At 71.6% G+C, this 17,433-nt stretch overlaps 1 protein-coding gene across 1 annotated transcript; it reads right to left on the bottom strand.

Annotated features, from left to right (window-relative positions):
- Nucleotides 1-2,080: 2,080 nt before the first annotated feature.
- On the bottom strand, nt 2,081-14,450 carry SHROOM4 (shroom family member 4). Its single transcript, XM_068419814.1, is given in 11 exon segments — nt 2,081-3,774; nt 3,852-4,124; nt 4,752-4,917; nt 5,000-5,271; nt 5,273-5,423; nt 5,673-6,275; nt 6,685-6,746; nt 6,970-8,959; nt 9,468-9,599; nt 10,703-10,854; nt 14,295-14,450. Coding segments are annotated over 11 exon segments (4,197 nt in total). The 5' UTR covers nt 14,421-14,450; the 3' UTR covers nt 2,081-3,504.
- Nucleotides 14,451-17,433: the final 2,983 nt, after the last annotated feature.

The raw sequence follows: 17,433 nt of genomic DNA, 5'->3' as shown, positions 1-17,433 counted from the left end.
CTGCCCGGTGCGGGGTCCCCGCTGAGCATCCCGCAGCGCGCCCGGGCGGGGGCAGGCGGAGCGGCCCCCCCGCGCACACACCTTGCGCACCCCGAGCCGCCGCCGGTGCAAGGTCGCTCCTCCCGCGGCCCCCCCCGGCCCGCAGCCCCCCGGCCCGCAGCGCGGCCCCGCCGGGATGTGCCTCTGCAGGCGGCCCCGGCCCTGCCCCTGCGCCGCAAGCCCCGGCCTGCTCCGGCGCGGCGGGCGCTGCTGCGCGGGCGGCCCACGCACGGCCCCGGGCACGCGGGCACGGCGGGCACCCGCACCGCGGCCGTGCGCGCACACGTGCGGGCAGCACCCACGCGGGCACGGCGGGCACGCGCGCGGGCGTGGGAGAGCTCGTGCACGGCTGCCCTGCGCATACGTGTGTGTGCACAGGTGCGTGCGCGGGCGCGGGCGAGCACACGCACGGCTGCCGTGCCCACGTGTGTGCGCGCAGGCACACGTGCACAAGCACGCACATCCCGGGCGTGGGAAAGCACATGCGCCACGTCCGTGCCCATACGTGTGCACAGGCGTGGGTGAGCACACGCGCCACCGCTGTGCACATACATGTGCACCACCCACACGGGCAAAGGCATGCACGTGGATGGCACGGGCAAGCGTGCACACTGTGGCCACGCACATATGTGTGCACACCCCCACACGTGCATCGGCATGCACAGCTCAGGCGTGGGCGAGCACATACACTGCCTCTGTACAACTATGTGTGCATACGGCCACACACGCATGGGCACGCACAGGCACGGGTGAGCACACGCACTGACGCCTCCACACGCTTACTTGTACACGCACACGCGCACAGGAATGATATGCATGGGCACTTACCTGCCTGTACATTTGCTCACCTGTGTGTGCACACACGCATGTGCACATCACATATGTGGACACGTTCACCTGTGTGTGTTCACCCGCAGGTGCAGTCACTCGCCAGAGGTGCTTGTGCTCCCCAGCATGGGACTGTGCTCCTCCCTGGGCACATGTGCTCACACACACAGCGTGTACTCACCTGTGTGTGCATGCGTGCTCACACGTGTGTGCCTGCATTCACCTCTGTGTGTGCGTGTTCAGCGGTGTGTGCTCACGTGTGCGTGCATGCGTTCACCTGTGTGCAGGCGTGCGTGTGCCTGTGCTCCCCCCCGCAGCCGTGCGCTCACGCTCAGCGCGCTTTCGGCCAGTCACCTGCATCCTCCCACGTGTGTGCACGCGTTTGCCCCCGTCTGTGCTCACGCGCATCCACGCCTACCCCTGCGCATGTGTGTGCACCCCGCGCACACGGCTCACGCACAAGCGTCCCCCCGTGTTTCCGTGCCAACGCGCGTGTGCTCACACACACCACGCCCACGCGCCCCCCGCGTGCCCGTGCTCACGCGCGTGCCCGTGCTCACGCCCCCCCCGCGTGCCCGTGCTCACACGCGTGCCCGTGCTCACACGAGTGTGCTGGCGCCACCCAGCGGCCGGTGCTGCCCCTGCGCCGCGGCTGCCCCAGCCCGGCCGGGGCTGGGGGGTGCCAGGCGCTGGCAGGGGGGTGCCAGGCCCCGCTCCGCAGAGCCCAGCCGGCTCGCAGGGGCCCGGGGAAGACCTTTGGCCAGCGAGGGGACGGTGACCGTGCCCACCCGCGCCGGCCCGCCGTGCTGGGGCGAGCTGCCGGCGTGCCCCCGGAGCCAGCTCAGCAGCACTGCCCCACCCGCCCCGGGCACTGCCACCCCCAACCCGGTGCCACCCCAAACGCTCCGGCAGCGATGCTGAGTGCCAGGTACAGCACTGCAACTGTCACACGAGCGCTGTGCCCTCTCCATGTGCCCCTGAGGCGGGGTTCAGGCACTGGCCCCTGCCCAGACCCACCCCGGTGGCACTGGGTACAGCGAACGCCCTGCCCATGGCAGCACCCCGGGTGCCTGCAGCACCACGGGGACATTTGGGTCCCAAGGCCTTGCCAGGGCTTGGCGCACCCCAGCTGGAGCATCCTCCCACGGTGGGCACCCACCAGCCCCGGTGCGACTGGCTGAGGACGCAGTGACAAACCACATGAGACGGCTCGGACAGTTGTGCAGCTGCTGCTGCTCCTTTAGTGTGAGAGAGGCACAACGGCACACGTAAGGCATGGGCACGGGCACAGGCACTGGCACTGGCACTGGCACGCTCCCCCGGCGTGGTGACCTGCTGAGGGCTGCCAGTCCCCCCTGAGAGCAGCGTGTCCCCCCCACCCCCCAGGGGCGCAGTCTTTGGTCCTGGCAGCATCCCCGGGCAGGCACGCTGGGTGGCTGAGACAGGGGGCATGTGGGGGACCCTGCTCCTGCCAGGCACCATCCCAGGGCAGGGCCAGGTAGGTGTGGGGTGTAGTGTTCAGTGGGCTGGGGGGGGGGCCCACAGAGGGAGCAGCCATGCAGGGGGGCTGCTGCTGTGCCAAGCAGGCGGTTGTGGGCACTGCCTGCACCCTGGGGCTGGGCTGCCCAGCTGTGGCCACCCCCAGAGGGGCTGGCGCCCATCCTGCCTCCCCAACACGCTTCCCCCCTGCCCCAAACTGCTGTTGGTTGCACGAAACCCCTGTGAAAAATCAGCATCGCGGCGCCTGCCCATCCCGTGGGGACAGACGGACAGAGGCGGGGCGACCCAGGGTGAGGTCTAAGTGCTAGTTGGGGCTGCTGCAGCACAGAGGAGGGGGACAGGTGCCCCGTTTCATCCTTAGCATGGTTTTTCCTCTATTAATCCCTCCCGGTGCTGGGGCAGAAGCTGGAAGCGAGGGCTGGATGAGGTCGGGTGGTCCCCATGCCCCAGCACTGGTGGCAGGTGGTACCCGCAGCCCCTGGTCTACTGCTCCCAGCACCCCATGCCCTGGCAGGGCACCATCCCAGGGGCGCCCACCACAGCGTGCCCCCGGAGAGGGGTGCACAGCACCCACCCAGTACCCACCTTGGCCTCTCGTGGTGCCCAGGAGCAGCGGGGAATGGGTTAAGGACCCGCTGGCCAGGGCCATTGTTTCAGACACAATGGAGAGGAAGAGGATGCTGGGGCCGAAATTCCTCCAGCTCCCACCGGAGCTGGACAAACAGACACGATGGAGGGCGAGGATGGTTTAACCCTTCCAGGCGCTGCGTGGGGATGCCCTGGGGCAGCCGGGGGGGGGGTGTTTAAGGCACATGGTGCAGCACCAGCTGCGGGACAGGCACTGGTGTCCAGGACAAGCTGGAGGGTCCCCCACGGGCACAGAAAGACCCGGGGGGGGGTGGCAGGATCCATCCATCTGGTCCTGCTGGGCTACAGAGTGCTGGGTGGCCGTAGAGACCAGGGCAGCTCTGGGGCATGATACCCCCTGCCAGCACCTGGACTGGCACCCCCAAAAAATAAATAAAAGGCAGGGGCCAGACACCCGGACGGATGCAGGTAGAGCCCCCAGGGGCCGGATGCTCTTTGGCAGCAAGCTGGGGCCACGGCCAGGGTCCTGGGGGAAGTCTGGGCAGGGGGCTAGCAGCCCTTGGGGGCCTGGCCGAGGCTCTCGCGCAGGCAGCGCAGCTGCTCCTGGCCCAGCTTGATCTTCTCCTCCAGCTCCCGCTGCTCGGCGATGAGGGCCGACTTCATCTTGACGAAGTGCTGGTAGTCCTGGAGGTGCTCGGCGGGCAGGTACCGCGCCACCATGGCGCCCACCGCCTCCTCCCGCCGCCCCACGTGCTCCCGCAGCTCCTTGGCGTCCTCCAGCTGCGCCGCCAGCAGCCGCTGCTTCTCCCGCAGGGCTACCTGCGGGCGAGACGGGCGGCGTTGGTGGGCGGTCCCACACCCCAACGCCCCGCAGGTGCCCCCTGCCTCGTGCCCACCTTGTCCTCGGCGGGGGTGTGTGGCCCCAGGCTGCCCAGGGCGGTCTCCACGCGGGCCAGGCGCCCCGAGAGGCACAGCAGGAGGTTGACCACCTTGTCCAGGTCGCCCACGAAGAGGCGGTACTTGTCGAACTCCCCCGGGGTGCAGAGGGCTTGCAGGCGGGCAGCCACGTCCTCGCCCAGCGCCCCGTTGGCACTGATGTCCTCCTGCAGCCCCCGCTGTGCCTCCTGCAGCACCGCCAGCTTGCGGCTCAGGCTCTCGATCAGCTGCAGCTGCCGGAGGGAAGGCGTCACGTGCCACTGGGGCCACCCCCGTTGGGACTAGGGGACGGGCACAGGGGTGCAGGTGTGCCACGCTGCACTGGGCACCACAGACCGCGAACATCTGGCGATGCCCTGGTTTCCAGGAGCTACTGGCAATGACCCCAGTGCCTGCGAGCATCTGGCAATGTCTCAAACCCCGTGAGCATACGGCAATGCCACTGGTTCCCGTGAGCACCCAGTGATGCCCCCAGTTCCCACAAGCACCCAGCAATCCCCCCGGGTCCCTGCAAGGATCTGGCAATGTCCCCGGTTCCCACGAGCATTCGATGATGCCCCTGGTCCCCATGAGCATCTAGTGACGCTCTCAGGCCCCAGAAGCACCCAACAATGCCCCTCGTCCTCACAGGCATCTGGCAATGTCCCAGCCCCTGTGAGCATCCAGCAATGTCCCTGGTCCCTGCAAGCACCTGGTGATGTCCCTGGTCCCCACAAGCATCCAGCAATGCCCGCAGTTCCCACCAGCAACCAGTGATGCCCCAGTCCTCTGAGCATTGGCAATGCCCCTGGTCCCCACGAGCACCTGGCGATGGCAGTGGGGAACCCCAAAGGCATCGTCGCCAGCAGTGCCCGCTTTACCTTCTTCTCCACCAGCTCGCTGTCCGCCTCCTCATCCTCCGAGCTCCCCTCCACCACCTCCGGCAGCTCCTTCGCCTTGCTGAGCAGCTCGGCTCTGCAGCACGCAGGGTAGGCGGTGGAGCTGGCCGTGCTCCCGGGGGGCGGCGAGATGGGCTCGAAGCCGTGCCTGTGGGGACAGGGGCTCAGCGCGGGGGGCGGCGGGGTGCAGCCCGTCCTCGGCACGGTGCCCGGCGCCGCGCCAGCCCTACCTGTCCTGCGCCAGGGCCTCCCGGCGCCAGTCCTGCTGGAAACACTCCCGCCAGGCCTGCTGCTCCCCTGCCACCAGCAGCTCGCCCATCACCTCGGCGGTGGTCCCGAGGGCAGTCGAGGGGGCCAGGATGCTGGCCAGCGAGCGGTCCCTGCCCACCACGTCCCACAGCAGCTCCTCCGAGTCCACGCGGTGGGGCTGGGGCCGGCCGTCCTGGCAGCTCACCTCCTCCGCTGCTCCGGGGCTGGCCTTGGGTGTCTCTGGGGTGGCTGGGGCCGGGGCCACCATGCAGGGGCAGGGAGCCCTCACCCACCCTGTGGGTGCCAGCCCAGCCCCGCTCCTGGTTCTGGCTGAGCCTTTGGGGCTGCTCCTCCATCTCCCAGGGGTGCTTCGCCTTCAGCCGCTCCTCCCTGGCCCCCGCCGCCCTGCCGACACCCACCCAGGGGCACCCACGTCAGCTCCCCTGCCCACCCGTGGGGGACAGGGACACGCAGGGCCGTGCCCGCCCCAGGCAAAGAGGTCAGGGACACCCCCCACCCCGAGAATACCCCACAGCCCGCCCAACTGAGATGCTCTGATGCAGGGTTCAAAGTGCCACGTGGCCCCAAAAGCCACCCCATGCCCTAGCTGTGCCCGCAGCCCAGCTCCCACCCCCACGCCATGGCAGCACTTGCCTGCAAATCTCAGCGCTGCCAGCATCAGGCTCGGGCGTCCTGCGGAGCGATCTGGGGGGCTCAGCTCGGGGCCAGGCACCCGGCGGGCCAGGGGGGCGAGTGGCGAGCCCCCGGGACCGGCCCCGCTGCTCCCCGGTGAGGCTCTGTGACCGCTCACGCACAGCCTCAGCAATGCTGCGGGGCGGCACCGGGGCGGCAGCGGTGAAGGCAGAGCCGTGCCTAGAACCATCTGGCAGGTGCTGGGACGTCCGGCGCTGCCTGTACTTCTCCCAGTTGGGGGGAGGCGGGCGCGGGGGTGGGGGACCCTTCTTTTTGGAGACGCTGGGGGGGTCCAGCTTGGCATGGAGAAGGTCCCTCCGGTCACGGCCCCGGGGGCTGGCGGGCTCCAGGTTGAGGTGGCTCTCGGAGAAGGCTCTGCCCCGCAGCGGGCGGTGCAGGGGGTCTGGGGGGCTCTCAGGGGAGCGGGCCAGGCGGTCACCATCCCACGAGAGGTCGTGTGTGGACGTGGTCCGGTAGCAGGGCGGCCACTCCGGCTCGGCGCTCTCAAAGCAGGGGCGGAAGGGGCCAAGCCTCGGGAAGCCCACTTGGTAGCGGGAGAGCTCGCTGGGGAGAGAAGGGGGCACCAATCCCCCCCAGACAGTCACCCCCCCAGCAGCTCATGCCCACCCCTGCCTCAGTTTCCCCAGCTGGAGTCACCCAGCCCCGCTGACAGGGGAAGTCTGGGCTCTCACAGTGCCCCCGTGCTGGGCACAGCCCCCCCAGAGATGCCCCCAGCCCTTTGGGGATGGGTAAGGAGGGACCTACACCCTTATGGGCACCCCCTCGCACCCCTGGGCCCTGCTTGCCCAAGGCGGCACGTGGCTCCACTTTGCAGGGCGCAGCGTGGCTGTGGCCGGGATACTAAGGGAAGCGCTTTGTACATCACCAACCACAACCACAGCGGTCCCCACGCCTCCCTGGCAGAGGTCCCTGCTGAGTGGCGTGCACGCCCCGGCACGCGGCACGGGCTCACCTGATGGACTGGCTGGTTTTCCTGGTTATCGCCGGCGGTTCCCACTCATCCAGAGGAAATTCCTGCGTGGGGGAAGGAGAGGGAGTGTGAAAGCAGCGTCAGCCTCTCCCTGCCCAGCACCCCGGCTCCCCAGCACCCCCTGATCCATCCCTGTCCAGGTGCGCAGGGAGTCTGCCGGGCTCCCCCGTGGGCACAGTACCCCCCACCCCAAGCCAGGGGCACGCTCTGGGGGTGCGGGGCAGTGCCAGTGCTGTTCCCCAGCACGGTCCCGAGGGGCTCACTCACCGGGGCGAAAGCTCTCCGAGGGGGCCAGGCCTCACTCTCCTCTCGCCCGGGGCGGGGGGCCGGGCAGCAGCAGTCGGGGCAGCGCACCCAGGGCTGGGGGTGGCAGCGGCACGTGTGGCCGCGGGGCAGCGGCGGGGGGCACGGGTCCCCCCCGCAGTAGCGGCAGGGCTCTGGGCGCAGGGGACCCCCGTAGGAATAGGAGAAGCCCCGCAGGTACTCCAGCTCCCCCGGCCTTCCCAGCGGCTTGTAGCAGGGGGGCTGTTCCCGGCAGCACTCGGCGTAGGGGCTGGCAGAGCCGGGGCGGCCGGGCGAGGGGGATCCATAGGGCTGGTCCACGGAGAGGCGGCGGGCGTCCCGGCGCTCGGGGCCGGGCGGCTGGAAGGCACCAGGATCCCCTGCCGGGGGCTTGCTGTGCCGGGGCAGCACCGGGCGGCTGCTCTCCTCGAAGAACCGGCGGCGGTCAGCGAAGGGCAGGAGCACGGCCTCGTCGCCGCCCTGCGGCGGGGAGCCGGGGGCCACTGGCCCCTGGCCATGGCCCTCCAGCTCGCCAGGGCTGGGCGAGCACTGCCGCTGCAGCTTGTGCTCCGGGGACCAGCGCCAGCGGCCCCGGCCTGTCGGCACCGCCCGCTCGGGGGTGAGGGGCCCTTTGGGGACCAGCAGGGGGTCGGGGGTGGGGATGCCCCGGTCCCCCGAGCAGCCGGGGTTCCTGCCATCTTCGCTGAGCGTGGGGCTGAGACGCTCGGCCGGGGCGCGGGGTCCCTCCACCGGCACGCTGCCCTCGGGGGGCTCGTCGGCCTCCTCCACGGGCTCCTCGCCGGGCGGCGGCGCGCCAGGGCCCCGGCTCTTCTGCAGCTGGGCCTTGCGCCGCTGGATCTCGTTGCGCAGGCTGGTGGCGAAGCGGTCGCTGCGGCGGCGCATCTGAGCGGAGCGGTGGGGAGGGCCCCCGGCCCGTCGGCCCCCCGCCCGGCTCTCCTCCTCTGCCGGGCCCTCGGTGCGGCACACCGGGCTGGCCCCCCGCCCGTCCTGCCCGCCCGCCGGCTGGGGCTCGGGGCAGAAGCGGCAAGGCGGCAGGCGGCGGCACGGCTCCAGGCAGAGCAGGGGGTCCTGGGCGGCCCCCGTGGCCCCTGGTCGGCTGCCGTCGGGGTGCAGCGGGGAAAGGGTCCAGCGGTGCCCGTCGGGGGCTGGTGAGGCTCGCCCGCTGCCCGTGCCCAGCCGGAGGGAGCGGAGCTGGGAGGCCAGCAGCTGCTCAGGAGCACTGTGCCGGTGCGGCGCGTGGCCCTTGAGCGGGGAGAGCTGCAGGCTGTCGCCTGCCGCCGCGGCATCCAGCACTCGGTGCACGCTGCCGTCCGCGTACAGCCGGTCGCCAGGCTCCGCGCTCTCCCCCGGGAGCGACTCGGCCGGGCACCGGTCCGGGTGGGAGCTCAGCATGTAATACTGGTCGGCAGAGAGACGGTCCTTGGTGGGGTATGGCGCCGGCGTCCTCCCGCCCGCTGCCTCCGCCTCCCCGTCCCGCTGGCAGAGGAAGGTGTCGGAGATCCACCGGCCCTTGGCGTGCAGCATGTCAGCCGCCACCGACGCCCGGCGCCCGTCCCCTCCGCCGGCCGGGGCTGCCCGCAGGCTGTCCCTCCTGATGGGGGGCTGGGGGGGCACGGGCACCCGCCAGGCCTCGGGGTGCCGGCTGGCGGGCGGCTCAGCCCCCGTGCTCAGGTAGCGCCCGTCAGGGGGCTTGCAGGGGCCTTGGAGGCTGGAGTCGGCGGAGGCGGCCTCCTCGGGGCGGAGGGAGAGGGCGCAGTCGGAGGCGACGGAGCTGGCGGAGAAGGAGCTGTAGGCAGAGTCCCGCTTGCTGTGGTACATGCCCTGGTCAACGGGTGAGGGGTCCCCTTCATAGTAGGCCTGGCCGGGCTGGTCCAGGCTCTCCATGCTCCCGATGGAGCTGCTCCGGTCGGTGCTGCAGTGCCGGGACAGCGGGTTCCACTGCAGGGACAGCTCGCTGCCGCCCGGCCCCACGCCGGCGTTAGGGGTGCCTGCCGCCCCCCACCCAGCTCCCCACCACCCCTCCGACAGGCACGAGAACCCGGGGAGCCAACACCCCCCACCACATACACCCCCTCCGGGATACAGGGGCACCCACCGGCACAGCCCCAACCTGTTCTTCACCCCGGGTCTGCAGGCAGCGCCAAGGCTGCCTCGGCGCTGGCAGCGGGAACGGGCACGGGGACACAGGGCACGCGTGCCTCCGGCCGCTCGGGACCTGCCGCTCGGGCAGGGGGGCACCGGGGCAGGCAGCTCCCGGCCGGCTCCGGCGGAGCCACAGCCCCTTCCTGCCGGGGGAAAGGGCAGCGCGGCAGCAGGATGCGGGGGGACGCCCGGCAGCGGCAGGGGACAAGCAAGTGAGCACCTAGCCCGAATCCGCCCTGCCCCGACCCACACGGGCACCCCGTCCGCCCCCTCCCCTCGCACGGTCCCAAGGGTGCCCCCGGGTGGGTCGGGGGTCTCACCTGACATCACACCCTGAGGGCCAGGAGAGGCTGAAGGCGTCAGCGGGGCAGTGCATGGCGGGGATGTCGGGGTGGCTTTCGGCGAGCTTGGCCACGTGCCAGGAATGGGGCCGGAGGACGGGCACAGTCCTCCTGCCAAGAGCAACAGCAGGAGAGGACAAGAATGGGGAGGAAGCCGGGGCCGAGGAACTGGGGCTGAAGTCACTTCCTACGGGGCTTCCTGTCCCCCCCAGGCCAGCGCCCGCCCGAGGGGGACGGTAGCGAGGAGGGTCCCAGCCCTGCCAGCACCCAGTGCAGGGCAGGGGGATCCCACAGGTCCCCCCAGCTACCAGGGCTCCCCTGCCTGCAGCGTCCCTGCTGCCAGCATCAACAGGGGACCGAGGACGGGGCCCCAGTGCAGTCCACAGGCAATGCCCGGGCAGGGCGAGTGTCCCTGCCGGGACTGGACCAGCTCCACAGGCACGTCAGGGGACCCCGGGGCCACATCTGTGTCCCCACCGTAAGCCTGACCTTCCCCCCTTGTTCCTCGGTCCCTCAGCATCTGCAGCAAGCGCCAGCCACATCACGTCCCCGGGGAGGCGTCCTGTGCCAGGCCCCGTCCCACCCCCCGTGCCAGGCAGCCATGGGGGTCTCCAGTCCCCCCAGTGCCACCGCACAGACATGCAGGCAGATGCCATCTCCTGTACCCCCCAAGCGCCCGGCGCTGCCACAGCGTCTGCCGGGTGGGCAGGGAGGGTGGCAGGGACAAGCTGCAGGGTCTGCACAGGGGTCCCTTTCCCCCCAGAGCCCCCAAACTCACCATGGATGATGCCGAGCCCCGGCACAGCCCCGTGGCCCCCCCAGTGCCCTGCGCCGCCCCAGTCCCTGGTGCTGCCAGAGCTGGAGCCCAGTCGGACGCAGCCGGGGAGTGGATGTGGGTCGGGGCTGGGGGGGGGACGACTGCAGGGCCCGGCCCTGCCTCTCCTTCCTTTCCCAGGCAGGCAGCAGGCAGGAAGGGAGAGGAGCGGCCACGCTCAGGATACCGCCCAGCAAGGGGGTGGCGAGCTGCCGCACTGCCCCGGCTCCGCTGGCGGCACACCGGGCTGGGGGACCCCCCCCCCACCCACCACGCGTGGCAGCCATGGTGGGGCTGCCCCCCGCCCCGGCACGGGGCACCTCCAGGCTGGAGACAGGGGCTCCTGCCAGTGCCCCGTGCAGGCGATGCCCCCCTGCCCCCCACCCGCAGCGCTGCCAACCTGCGGACGATCATCTTGAGGGTGCGGTAGGAGCCCTTGATGAGGATCAGGGCCTCCTGGCGGGACCCGTACAGCGGCGTCCCGCTGATGTTCACCAGCTCGTCGCCCGGCTGCAGCCGGCGGGACAGCGCAGCCTTGCCCCCGTCCTCCACCTGGCGACAGACAGGGGCGTCAGGGGGGGTCCAGCCCCCCGGAACACCCCGGGGGATGCGCCCCTGCTGCCAGGTGCCAGGGCAGAAAGAGGCTTCAGAAAGCGGGTGTCTGCACCCCGGGCACCGTGGAGGATCTGCGGTGCCGGGCTCCCTCCCTGCCCTGGTCACATGAATTTCTGAGCAAGGAAAGGGCATCGAGGAGGGAGGGGGAGAAGAAAAATGTCCCATCCCAGCAGATTCCCCCGCAGGCGCGGGCAGCACAAGGGCCCTTTGTCCGGCGCGGATGCCAGCCCCCCGCCGCTGCTCCAGCCCCACGTCGGCCCTGCCTGGGCACCCGCGGTTATTTCGGTGCCCGAAGGATGCCATCACGCCATGTGCGCCCAAGGGAGCCAGCAGCAGAAGTGCCGAGCTGTCCCCAGCCCCAGCACGCACCTACCCCATCCTGGCACCCACGGCCGAAGTGAGCCTGGTGCCCCACACTGCCGGGGCTTGGAGGACACAGGGTCACGGTGCTGCCGGGATGGAGGGGCCCCAGCTCATCCCCTCTGCCCCAGCAAGTAGGTGCATCACGGGCAGCCCTGGGATGGGCAGTGCCCAGCTGGGGCAGGCAGAGCGCCCGGTGCTGGCACTCATTTCTGCCCATCCTGCTGTTCCCAATGGCCAGGGATCACCATGGCCAGCCCTTCAAACCACAGGGCTGGCAAGCAATCCCGGCTGCTGGGCTGCGTGGTGGCAGCGGCACGGGGCAGGACCTGGGGTGCCCCGTGACCCCATGCCTGGCATGGATGTGGAGCCTGACCTGGCTGGACCCTACAGCCACTCGCAGGGTGATGGGCAGAGCTGGCCTGGCCCTGTGCTGGGGCTCCTGCGCCCACCCTGCCCAGGGGCTCCTCACCCTGCCCTGCGGCTCCCAGCCCAGCAGAGAAACGAGCTCTGCCCACAGCATCCGCAGCACCGTCTCCGCAACCCAGCCTGAGCGGCAGCCAGTCCCCAGTGCCAGGAGGCACCCATGGCTCCCCAGCAGGCCGGCCACCACACATGTGCCCCCGGGCACCGCTTCCCAGCCCCAGTGCCGGGCACGGCTCAGGGGGTATCCCCCTGCCCATGGGCAACATGGCACTTGGGGAGCCAGGCAGGGGCAGCCAGGCCTCCTGCCCAGCCCGGCACTGCCCCATTGCTCTGCCTGGCACGGCTGCGCCCAGCGCCCCACAGCTCTCCCATTTGTTCATGGACCTGGGGATCGCAATGCCATGCCCAGGGTGGGCACAGCCTGATGCGCCTGCTGGTGTGGGCAGGCTGCCCTCCCACCCAGGAGTCAGCCGTGGGGCTGCCTTCCTGGCACGCAGCCCCAGCTGCCTGCATGGGCTCCCAGTGCCACCATGCACCCGCTGGAGCTCCCAGGTTTAACCCCTGCCACGCTGCTGCCCACCGCCGGGCTGCTCCAGCGGAGCAGGCAGGCAGGGCAGGCTGCACCTTCACCCCAGCCCTCTGCCCGGCCACGTGCCCACCCCGTCCTGCCTGCCATGGCCATGGGGCTGAGTCAGTGGTGACAGGTCCCCCCTCCCAGTGTAGGACACTGCTGGGGCTGCACCCGCGTCTGAGCCACCACACACGCCGGGACGGACACGGCTCAGCCCTGGCATCGCTCACCAGGAGCTAAATCTGGCACAAACAGTCCCTTGTTCTGCCTTCGCCACCAGTGAACTCAGCGCTGGCAGCCAAACCCCGCCGCCTGCTGCCCTGCCTGGCTGGGCCAGCCCCGGGCACTTCCCCGTCACCACCCCTGGTGTTCACTCTGGGCCCTAATGGTGGGCACCAGCTGGCTCACAGGAACATCTGCCTGCCCCAGGAGAGACTTGTCGTAGAAGGAGTCACAGCCACGGCAGAGCCCGAGCTGTGCCTACCCTGCCCCAGGCAGACCTCCCTCCTTGCCCCCGATATGCCCGGGGAGGGCCTGTGCCAGGGTGGGCACTCAGTAGCCCCACGGAGCCCACGCCAGCCCCACCATAGGACTCTGCCACAGGAAGGGATCCCAGCCGGGCGGGCTCAGAGGCCAAACAGTCTCAGCAAGCGCCAGGACCCCCTTCCCTTTTCCGGCGCGGGGCCCAGGGCCCCCCACGCCGCAGGCGGGGACTGCCCCCTCCCCGCACGGGCCGGCACGCACACACCTCGGCCGGCCGCGGCGGAGCGGGCGCCCCGGGGGACCCTCCCCTGAATGCACAGAGCCCTGGAACAAGCCCCCTTTGTCTGCAGAGCACACGCGGCAGCGGCGGCCCGGCCGGGGGAGCGCGGGGGCTGGCACCCCCGGCCCGCAAGGACCCCCCCCTCCATTCTCAGCGGCTGTGGGGAACGTTCCCCGGCCCCCATCCCCTCCTCCAGCAGCGGGCGGACCCACCGGCACCCACCACCCCGAGGCCCGGCAGTGAGTCGGGGGGTGGGCAGCGGCCCCCTCGGCCCCTGGCTCCCGCCCGCCGGCGGTGCCACCCCGGGGCGCAGGGCAGGGACCGGAGCCGCTTTTCCAGCTCCCCCAGCCAGACCATCCTGCCCGCGTCCCGGCGCAGGGCGTGGAGGGCCCGGGGGGCAGCCAGCCCGGCCCGGGGCAGGGAGGCACAGCCCGGCCCGCCAGCGCCCGGGCCCTGCAGGACGGTGGCACCGGGTGGGCAGGCAGCCAAAGCCCCAGTGACCAGCGCTCGGCCGGGCTCCGCGGGGGCACGGGGCGCTGGGGCACCCGCGGCTGCTGCCCGGCTCCCCGCGGGTTTCCCAGGAGGGCGATGCCCCGGCGGGGCCCCGGGAATCGGTGACCCCCTGCGCGGCGGGACGTCGCGGCCGTGGGGCCCCACCCTCGCCCTCCCCGGCTGCGGAAGGGACGCGGGCGGCCGGGCCCTGCGCCCCCCCGCTTGGCACGGCACCCCGACACCAGCCCCCCGGCCCGGGCACGGCCCTGCCCGGGCGCTTCGGGGTGACGGGACGGGGCGGACTCCGGTCCTCCCCACCGTGGCCCCCAGCGTCCCCGCAGAGCCCGGTCCCAGGGGTGCCCCTGGGCGTGGCACCCACGGGTGGGCACACGGAGGGGGGTTGCCCGCTGCCGCGGGACGGGACCGATGGGGCCGCGGGGGCCGCCCCCGCCGCCAGCCCAACGGATGTGCCGGAGGAATTTCTTCCTGCCGCCGGGCCCGGGCTGTCCCCCCGCCCCCTCGGCCCCCACGGCTCCCGCTCTCCCCCGCGGCTCGGGGCGGCGGGTCGCGGGGGGTCGGGGGTGCGGGTGACCGCCACGGCCCCGCCGCGCCGGGACGCGCGACCCCGCGGCCGGGGCTCCCCGCGCCCCCAGCGCCGCCGCGCACCGGGTGTTCCCCCCCCCCCCCGCGCCCCGCCGCGGGCCGGAGGCCGATCGCGGGGCGATGCCGCGGAGCCCACGCGGGACCGCGGCCGGCGGCGCCTACCTTGGAGACGATGAGGGGCTCGCCGTGCTCCAGCCCCCCGCGCAGCGTGAAGCCCCAGGGCGCGCCCCCCTGCAGCTGCACATGCACGTACTGGGGGGCGCCGGGCCGGCCCTCGGCCCGCTCCATGGCCGCTACCGCCGCATCCCGGCCCGGCCCGGCCCGGCCCCGCACGGCGGAGGAAGTGACACCCCGCCCGGGCTGAGCGGCGCGGGGCCGAGCGGCGGGGCGGGGCCGGCCCGGCACCGGGGCTGCTCCGGCGCCGCCAATGAGGCGCGGGGGGACGGCGGCGATCGGCTTGGCTCGGCACGGTATGACACGGCTCGGCTCGGCTCGGCTAGGCACGGGACGACATGGCACGGCATCGCATGGCACGGGTCGGCTCGGATCAGCACAGCATAGCATGGCACAGCACAGCATGGCACGGCTCAGCATGGCATGGCACGGCACGGCACGGCATGGCACGGCATGGCACAAGTTGGCTCAGCTCAGCCTGGCATGGCTCGGCCTAGCATGGTCCAGTGCAGCTCAGCTGGGTTGGCACGTTCTGGCTTGGCTCAGCTCAGCATGGCATGACATGGGGCTGGCACGGTTCAGTTTGGTACAGTGTGGCATGGCCAGGGGCCTGACCTGCTTTGGCTCCACTTGGCCTGGCCCGGTTTTGCTCAATGCAGTTCAGCTCTGGTTGACATGGACAAGCAGGGCTGGCACGGTTCGGCTTGGCGCAGCATGGCCTGGCCTGGCTTAGCTTGGCCTGGCACAGTTCAGCACAGCACAACCCGGTTTGGCCCAGAACACTATGGTGCCACTAGGGCCCAGCACCATTAGGGACAGCTCGGCACAGCTTGGCCCAGCACGGTGGCCGGCAGTTCGTCAGCGCTCACGCGGGTGCGAGGGGGTGCCCGCTCGGGTGGCAGTGGGGTGACGCAGCACCCGCCACAGCCCCCCAGGGCAGCGGGCTCCCCGCGGCTCCCCGCCCCGCAGCCACGCTGGCGCCCTGAGCCCCGCTGCCCGCGGGCGAGCGCGCGCTGCCAGCTCCTGTCTGGCTGCCCGTTCCGGCCCCCACCCCGTCCTGCCGGGCGCCTGGGGGCGTGTGTGGCAGCATGGCCGTGCTTCACCTCCGCCTTTCCCCCACCACGTCCAGGAGGGGCTGCTCTGCCCCTTTGGGGAAACTGAGGCAGGGGAAGGAGGCGGCGGGCGGCAGCTGGGGGTGGTGGGAGTGGATCGGTGCTGGTTCCCGGGGGAGCCCCGCTCCTCCCCTTCCCGCCCGGGGCCCCGGCTCTTACTCATCTCCTTCCCAGACAGCGCAGCTGGCCCGGAAAGCTCTGCCCGCGGCCCCGGCTGCCTGCAGGCTGGGCGGGCGCAGCGCTGCGGCCCGGGAGGGTGGGCTACCGGGCCGGGCCGGCGAGCTCCCCCCGGCTCGCTCAGCCCTGGTGCAGGAAGGGTCCCTCGAGGTTTTCTTGGCAGCCCCCGTCCACCAGCGCCTGCCTTGAGCCCTGCCTGTGCCCTGTGCAGCCCGCTGCAGGCAGCCCGGTACGTGTGCCCCGTTCCTGCGCCGGGGGGTCCCTGGGCACAGGGACGGGGCCATCCCTGGGCTGTTTGTGGCGCTGGAGCCCACCCAGCAGTGATGTACGGCCCCCCTCGCATGGCCTCAACACGTCCACCTCTGGCCCAACTCTCCTGCTCTCCCCCGTGGCCATGCCACCCCCTTGCCATGCCCCCTACTCAGGCCAGCTCCTGCCATGCCCGGACTTTCCCCAGCCTCCACCAGGCTTGGCTGCCCCCGTGTCCTTCCCCAAATGAGTAACCAGGGCTGCCCAGCCAGGCATGAGGGCTCTGTGCCCTGGCTCGTCACGTGGCCCCACACCCCATTAAGCACCACATCCCCCCCGCCCCAGCACCCCCCATGTGGCCCTCCCAGCCCTTACCGCTGTGCCCGGCTGGCACTGGGAAGGGAGGGCAGCTCCCGGGGCAAAGCAGGCACCAACACACCCTCAGCTCCCCCCATGCCCCTGTGCCTGCACCACTGGTTCCCAACCAGAGTGTCCACCCGCCCGGGCCCCTCCATCCCAGCAGGAGAGCAGCGGTGCCCTGTGGGGCTGGGCGCCACGCCAGGCGCTCTGCCGGGGGCATGGGCCATGGCTGCCCCCACCCCGCTCTGTGGTGCACCCACGGAGCCTGCCTCGAGCGAGCACCACAGAGCGGCACTGGGGCTGGGGGACAAAGTCCCCTGTAAGGGCAATGCCTCAAATGACCCGTGCCAGCGAGAGGGTCGGCATCACCCTCGCAACCACCCGGCCTTGGGCAGGTACTGGCAGAAAGACCTCGGAGCTGGGACGGCCAAGCTGGCGAAGCTGCGGCATGGCAGTGCCCGCAGCGTGGGTACGACCAGCTGACCCAGCCGTGCTCAGCGCTGCTGGGCTCCGGGTCGCTCTGCCCACCCATATGCCTCAGTGCCACCGTCCCTGGGCTTGATGCCCATCTCTCAGCTGGGGAAACCGAGGCACGGGGCAGACCGGCTGTGCCGCGGGGCCGCTCTGGGAGCAGACCCCCAGGCTCTGTGTACCAGCTTGCAGCGATGGGCACGAAGGTGCCGAGTCCACTGCCGGAGAGTCGGCCCGGGGCGGGGGGACCCGGGGGGCTCTCACCGCAGCGGAGCACCCTGCCGGGCTCCAGCCCCTGCCGGCACCCAGGGAGCTCCTGGCCCTTTAAACCCTGATTGGGGCCGTGCCTTTAAAACGGGCCCCGCGGCCGGGAGGGAGCTCGTACCCGGCAGGAGGAGGCTGGCCAGGCGCAGGTGGGCTGAGCGAGCTGGTCCTTCCCACCCACCCCCCTTCACCCCCTTGTCCCGCCCCGGCACTTTCACAGCCCCTGTAGCCAGGCTCCTGTCCGGCTGGCTTTGCCCCTGGTCTGGGTTTTAGTCTGGAATTTGCACCCCTTTTTGCATACAGAGCCCCCCCCACCTTCCTGTTCCTGTGCCAGGCTGACGCACCTGGCATGGTTGTCCTGGCTTGATAGCTGCTGGCAGCACTTGGGGGTTTCCTTTTGCTGGTGCCCGCGACCAGCTCTGCCTCTCCAGGGGCAAGAAGCATGACTGCAGGCTCCCCCTAATCCTGCTGCCGGCCAGCCCCACCTTGCCCCC

The sequence above is a fragment of the Nyctibius grandis genome, chromosome 29 (assembly GCF_013368605.1).
Source record: "Nyctibius grandis isolate bNycGra1 chromosome 29, bNycGra1.pri, whole genome shotgun sequence".
Taxonomy (NCBI): domain Eukaryota; kingdom Metazoa; phylum Chordata; class Aves; order Nyctibiiformes; family Nyctibiidae; genus Nyctibius; species Nyctibius grandis.
The sequence above is the reverse complement of the archived record's forward strand: the minus strand, read 5'-3'. Positions and strand labels throughout refer to the sequence as shown.